This window comes from Lutzomyia longipalpis, chromosome 2 (genome assembly GCF_024334085.1).
Source record: "Lutzomyia longipalpis isolate SR_M1_2022 chromosome 2, ASM2433408v1".
NCBI lineage: Eukaryota > Metazoa > Arthropoda > Insecta > Diptera > Psychodidae > Lutzomyia > Lutzomyia longipalpis.
The window spans coordinates 16280484-16286980 of NC_074708.1; the positions used below are offsets into that span (position 1 = coordinate 16280484).

The window sequence follows — 6497 nt, forward strand, 5'->3', positions numbered from 1 at the left end:
GAGCCTGATCTGACGATGAAGAATCATATGTAGCTAAAAAGCTCAAAATACTTGGGGAGGATTTACCTTTAATGATACGATATATATGAATGATTAGTGGTCTTCTTCAGGTGTGGCAGTAGGACTTCTTCTTGTACCTTTAACGATACGATGTAATGAATGGTTAGTGAATGAATCTTCTTGTATGTCTTGGGAGGCTTCTTGGTGTACCTGTGAAGTATACAGCATAGATTAGTATGATATCCTCCGGATTGAAGGACCACGTATGGGGAGGATTTACCTTTAATGATACGATATATATGAATGATTAGTGGTCTTCTTCAGGTGTGGCAGTAGGACTTCTTCTTGTACCTTTAACGATACGATGTAATGAATGGTTAGTGAATGAATCTTCTTGTATGTCTTGGGAGGCTTCTTGGTGTACCTGTGAAGTATACAGCATAGATTAGTATGATATCCTCCGGATTGAAGGCGCGCTTCTTTGTCCGGCTATTCACAGGCCCAGATGCACTTAAACACGTGGATTTTCTTTTCTTTCAAATATCTCCTTTATTCACTACTCAAACTTCCCACAAAATTTCATATATATTTCTCACACTCTCTTATTTTACTTCCTCCACTTTTATTTACGAATTTCTTTAATTTTCTTAACAAATATTTTATTTTAAAATTTTCAAATCATTCCCACGACTCACAAAGATAGCGGTGATACCAAAGGTGCCCTTGATAATTTTATACTTCAATTTTCTACACGGAGCTCGGCTCAATCTCGGGCTATATAGATTTCGCCGACTTGCCATAATTCAATGTTCAAATTCAACTGAAATTCATTCTAATTCTCAACATGCTCGGGGGGGGAGATGTGACTCTCACACATCGGATATTTCGAGACCTTTACTACTGACCGTGAATATGTGCCCGTAGGGGTTCTAATATCAATAACTCTCACCTTCCCATCTACTCCACGGTGAACTCCAATGACTCGTCCGGTGCTCCATTTGTGATTGCGACTCACGGAAGGGTCATGAAGAATCACGATGTCGTCGATCTTCAGATTCTCTCTCTCTGTCTGCCACTTTGCTCTCTCCTGAAGGGTGGTAAGATACGAGATCTTCCACTTCCTGGCAAATTCCTGATGGATCTTCTGACACAAATCCCAGCGCTGAAGATGGTTGACGTTCTCGTGAGATAAATCATCATCTGGTAGCTGAGTTGGTGGGCCAAAAGTCAAAAAATGCCCTGGAGTGAGCGGTTGGGGATCTCGAGGATCATCAGAAAGGATGGTAATCGGTCTACTATTCAACACTGCTTCCACTCGAGTCAGAATTGTGTAGAATTCCTCGTAGTTCAGCCTGTGTTCTCCAATCACTCTCTTCAGATGTGTCTTTGCTGACTTCACTGCAGATTCTGCCAATCCGTTGAAGTGTGGAGATTGTGCAGGTTGAAAGTGCCAATTGATTCTCATCTCACTTGTTTGATCCTGAAGTTCTTGCGCTTCCTGTACCAGTAAACGTTGTAATTCACGCGCAGCGCCGAGGAAGTTACGGCCGTTGTCTGAGTAGACGTCTTTGGGAACTCCTCGTCGATCAGTGAATCGCGCAAAACTGGCCAAAAATGCCTCAGTTGTCAGTCTGCTGACGATTTCGATGTGTACAGCTTTGGTGGAAGTACACACAAAGATGACAACATCCACTCTCTGTGTTCTGCCACGAGATTCTGCGCCTGTACGGATGAAAAAGGGTCCGCAGCAATCGATGGCCACACTATTGAATGCCTTGATCAATGAAATGCGATGTTTGGGTAAATCGCCCATAATTTGACTCTCACGGGATGTTCGATGCACAAAGCATACCTTGCAGAGATGAATCACACCTTTGACGGTACGTCGTCCTCCTATTGGCCAATAATGCCTGCGACAATGGGCCAATAGTAGCTGTGTTCCTGCGTGCATCATTCTGATGTGCATTTCCCGGATCATCAACTTTGCCAATGTGTCATTGGGGAGAATTTTCGGGTATTTGGTGCTGTAGTCATCGTCCAGATGGCCAAGCCGTCCGCCGACACGTAAAATTCCCTCATCATCGACGAATGGGTGCAGTTTTCGCAGAGATGTGCTCTTGATGGGTGCATTCCGGTTGTTCATGAGATCCTGAATGTCCTCAAGGAAGTGATTTGATTGATCCCACTTGATCAGCTGATTTTCCGCCCACAATAATTCCTTTGTCGAGAACTTATTGGGTTGATTTGGCATGACACATGGGGTTCCCTTTCTCGACAGTGCCTTGTACTGAAGGATCTGGATGAATTTGCACACACATAGTAGCACTCTCTTCATGCGGAAGAAGCTGCTGATGTCTCTCGTGAGCGTCTTGAAGATGTAATTGCCCTCTTGCTGATTGATTTTGAGTACCGCGGCGGCAGGTTCTGATTGCTCATCCGTTTCCGGGAAACTTTCTGCATTGGGCCACGCTGATTCTCCCTCTGTTAGCCACTGTGGGCCATGCCAATACAGAGAAGAGGCTGCTAACTCCATGGCAGTGGTTCCTCTGGAGATCAGGTCCGCTGGATTTTGAAGGGTAGGAACGTAATTCCAGCACTCAAGAGGCAAAAGATCACGAATTCTACTCACGCGATTTTTGGTGAAGATATCTTGCTTGTTTGATGCAGATGCAATTTGCGCCAACACAACTTTTGCGTCCACCCAACAATACACTTTGGTAATCCCGAGGGATTTAGAAACTTTTTCCACTAATTGTGCTCCCAGAGTTGCGGCGGTGAGCTCAAGTTTGGGGATTGTTTTCTTTTTCACGGGTGTCACTTTAGATTTTGCGGTTAACAAATGACTGACAATTTTTCCGCTTGCATCTATGGTGACTCGATAGATGGCGGCACCATAAGCTAAGTTGGAGGCATCTGAGAACATATGAAGTTGTTCTTCGAGAGGTTCTGCGAATGAAGATGTCCATCGGGGGATTTTGATCTGGGGAATTGTGTGAATTGCCTCCAGGAACTTCATCCAATCTCGTAAGTTGTCTCCTTTCATCTCAGAGTCCCAATCGCTTTGATCCTTCCATAAATTTTGCAAAAGCATTTTTCCCTTAACGGTTATGGGGGCAAGGAGCCCTAACGGGTCATAGATTCGGGCTATGATACTCAAGATGTTTCTCTTCGTAGGTTTGAGGGTGTCTACGGTGGGATCTACGTTGAAGAAAAACGTGTCGCTTGCCGGATTCCACATCATTCCCAGGGCTTTCACACTTTTTTCAGGATTTGAGATTTCCGTCGGTGAGTTTGAGACGGGTGCCACGGCCTTGAGTACCTCCTGTGAGTTTGATTGCCATTTGGATAATTGCATTTGTGCCTTGCTCAGTAAACTGATGAGTTCTTTCTGCACTTGTAGTGCTTCCTCCACAGACTTCACCGATAGGAGACAATCATCTACATAGCAATGTTTCCGCAGAACCTCTGCAGCTCGTGGGAAATTCTCGCCCTCATCCTCCGCCAATCTGATGAGTGTTTTTGTAGCCAAGTATGGTGATGCGGCATTTCCGAAGCATAGGGTTTTGAACCTGTAGTCTATCATTGGCTCTCCAGGGGATTTCCGCCACAGGAACCGTTGCAAATCTTTGAATAACTTCTCGAGTAGTACTTGGAGGTACATTTTGACGATGTCACAGGATAATGCAATCTCATTCTGCCGGAACCTCCATAAGATGATGATCAACTCGGGTTGGACAACCGGCCCAACTTTGATGAAATCGTTGAGACTTTTACCGGTTTCCGACACTGATCCGCAGTTGAATACGATTCTCACCTTGGTGGAAAGAGCATCTTCTCGGACTACACAATGATGCGTCATGTAGTACGATTTCGACTTCAGTTCATATATGGGGACTCTCTCAATGATTCCCAGTCTCAAGTACTCTTCAAAGATGTTGGAGTATTCGTCATACAGCTGAGGATTTCTCGAGAGACGTCTTTCTAGGAAGTTCAATTGCCGTGCTGCTCTACTTCGGTTACTTCCGAGTTCACCAAAGTTTCCTTTCAACGGTAATTGCACGATGTACTGACCAGTTTCTGATCTTCGGGTAGTACTTTGGTAAGTGGCCTCAACTTCTTTCTGTTCAACCGACTGTGGACTTTCTTCCGGAAGTTCTTCGAGTTTCCAAAATTTCTCCAATGTATCGTCAATTGTTTTCAGAGAGATAGTATGGCAAACAGCGGTGGATTGTTGGGACAGCGGATTTGCGGGTTGCCACTTGCCTCCAATTGTCCAGCCGAAAACGGTGTTGCGTAGCGATGGTTTTCCCTCTCCAAGTTTGTAAACATCATCCAGCATGATTTCGTCCTCATGAGCCGCTCCAATCAACAAATCAATGCGACCGGTTTGATGCCATGTGGGGTCAGCTAGTACGAAGTTTTCTGGGATTCTAACATCCTTCGGGTTAATGCGGCATGTTGGTAAGTTCGATGAGATTTTGGGAGTGACTTGACAGAGCACGGAAATATTTGAACCATTTCTAGGGACAAGCGTTGCTTTCACCTGATGTTTGATGTTGCTGACTTGACCCTGGAATCCCTCAACTTGACCGTAGGGAGACTTGGACAAATTCAAACGCAGTCTTTGGCACAAATCCGTAGTCATAACCGAGATCTCTGAACCGAAATCCAATAATGCACGACAAATGTGGACGTTAGATTGGGAATCGAGGATTTTCACGCATGCTGTCTTCAAGATTGCTCGATGACCTTCCACATTGTTCTGATTGGCCAATGGAACGACGCCGCTGCAAACGACAGGACGTGCAGTCTCCTCAAGCACGGGATTAGGAGCATCCTTGGGCAATTCAGATTGGGATTGGGTGAGAGCATCGTGGAGCCAGTAATTGTGCATTTGGCCACAATGTTTGCAGGGAGGATATGGGCATTTGTCTATAGGGTGGCGCGACCTACTTTCTGAGATACAATTCGAGCACAGATTGAGATTGTTCACAGTTTCGAGTCTTTTGAGAGCTGGCATAGACTTGAAATGACCACACTTCCAAAGCTTGTGTGAGGCCTTCTTGCACACGGTACATGAATCTTGACTTTTGCTATCTTGTGAGATCGTAAGTGACTTTACAGGGTTTGAATTTACATTTCTTTTAACTTGAACATTTTTGGAACTTTGAGAAGAATTTACGTTAAAGACTGAGGGACACATTTCTAATGCTTTACATCTTTTATCTAGAAATACCTGGAACTCGTCCCACGTCGGCATATCTGTCTGTTCACGAGCCCAAAGCGTCTGAGTCTCTGTATCCATCTTGCTAAGCACTTCATGGATGATCCAGGGATCTCTTCCGAATGCCTGGAGGGCATCAATGGCAGCCAGCGTCGTCGTGGTGACATCGTAGATCTTCCTCAATTCATCTGCACGTGGAGTCTTTGCTGCTGGAAGTTTCTTCACCCGCTCAATGTGCTCTTTGATGACAGTTCGTCGATTTTCAAAGCGATTGCACAGGGCATTCCATGCGATGGCATAATTTTCTCCCGTCAGCATGAGATGATCTATCACTCCTTTGGCCTGTCCAGCTAGTGATGTCTTCAAGTAATGTAACTTCTGCGTGTCCGTAAGGCGAGGGTTTGCATCAACGAGACTTACGAATAAATCTCTGAAGGAATGCCATTCAGCGTAGGCTCCGCTAAACGTCGGCACTTTGACTGGTTCCAACCGTGAGTATTGAGAATTTGATCCTTCATGTGCCTTATTCAAGAGCTCGCTGAATCCTCGGAGTAACTGGCCAATTTGGTCTTCGTCTACACGAGTTGATTCAAAAGAGCTGCAGTGCATCATGACCTCCGTAATCAGTTGATTGATTGCTGTTTCAGCGTCATCAATGTCCCTGAGAAACGCATTTTGCTCCTCAATTTCCCTTTCACGATCGTCATCATTTTCAGCCGCGTTGATGATGACATCCTGCACCTTGTTGTAGTTCACTCGAATTCTGTCACATTGTTCGAGTTGCCTCTCAAGGTGGATGCGCGCGCCATGTCTCTTGAGCATCTCTTCACTTTGATATTGAGCGATGACCCCCTTCACACTAGTGAGTTGCCCCTTGTAGGCACTTCTGCTCTTCACATTGGACATCTTGAGTTGTGGACTTCAGGGATGTCTTCTCACTGGTTGTCGTCTTTCGAAGGACCACGTATGGGGAGGATTTACCTTTAATGATACGATATATATGAATGATTAGTGGTCTTCTTCAGGTGTGGCAGTAGGACTTCTTCTTGTACCTTTAACGATACGATGTAATGAATGGTTAGTGAATGAATCTTCTTGTATGTCTTGGGAGGCTTCTTGGTGTACCTGTGAAGTATACAGCATAGATTAGTATGATATCCTCCGGATTGAAGGACCACGTATGGGGAGGATTTACCTTTAATGATACGATATATATGAATGATTAGTGGTCTTCTTCAGGTGTGGCAGTAGGACTTCTTCTTGTACCTTTAAC

The 6497-nt window shown here is 44.9% G+C and overlaps 2 protein-coding genes across 2 annotated transcripts; both read right to left on the minus strand.

Moving 5' to 3' along the window:
* Positions 1-683: 683 nt before the first annotated feature.
* LOC129790975 (uncharacterized) lies at positions 684-3161 on the minus strand. Its single transcript, XM_055828836.1, has 2 exons — positions 2630-3161; positions 684-2562 (listed from the first exon to the last, which is right to left on the minus strand). The coding sequence occupies exon 2, from the start codon at positions 2531-2533 to the stop codon at positions 833-835; it is 1701 nt and encodes a 566-aa protein (XP_055684811.1). The 5' UTR covers positions 2534-2562; positions 2630-3161; the 3' UTR covers positions 684-832.
* On the minus strand, positions 2554-6130 carry LOC129789232 (uncharacterized). Its single transcript, XM_055825879.1, has 3 exons — positions 5237-6130; positions 2630-5116; positions 2554-2562 (listed from the first exon to the last, which is right to left on the minus strand). Exons 1-3 carry the CDS (start codon positions 6128-6130, stop codon positions 2554-2556), a joined length of 3390 nt encoding a protein of 1129 aa, XP_055681854.1.
* Between the last annotated feature and the right edge of the window lie 367 nt (positions 6131-6497).

What these genes read in the sequence shown, in the direction of transcription:
- LOC129790975 (XM_055828836.1), bottom strand. Translation starts at nt 2,533, where the DNA reads ATGGAGTTAGCAGCCTCTTCTCTGTATTGGCATGGCCCACAGTGGCTA.
- LOC129789232 (XM_055825879.1), bottom strand. Translation starts at nt 6,130, where the DNA reads ATGTCCAATGTGAAGAGCAGAAGTGCCTACAAGGGGCAACTCACTAGT. An exon ending in CGACGTGGGACGAGTTCCAG is followed by an intron (nt 5,117 to 5,236) that starts GTATTTCTAGAT and finishes AACCCTGTAAAG; the next exon opens with TCACTTACGATCTCACAAGA.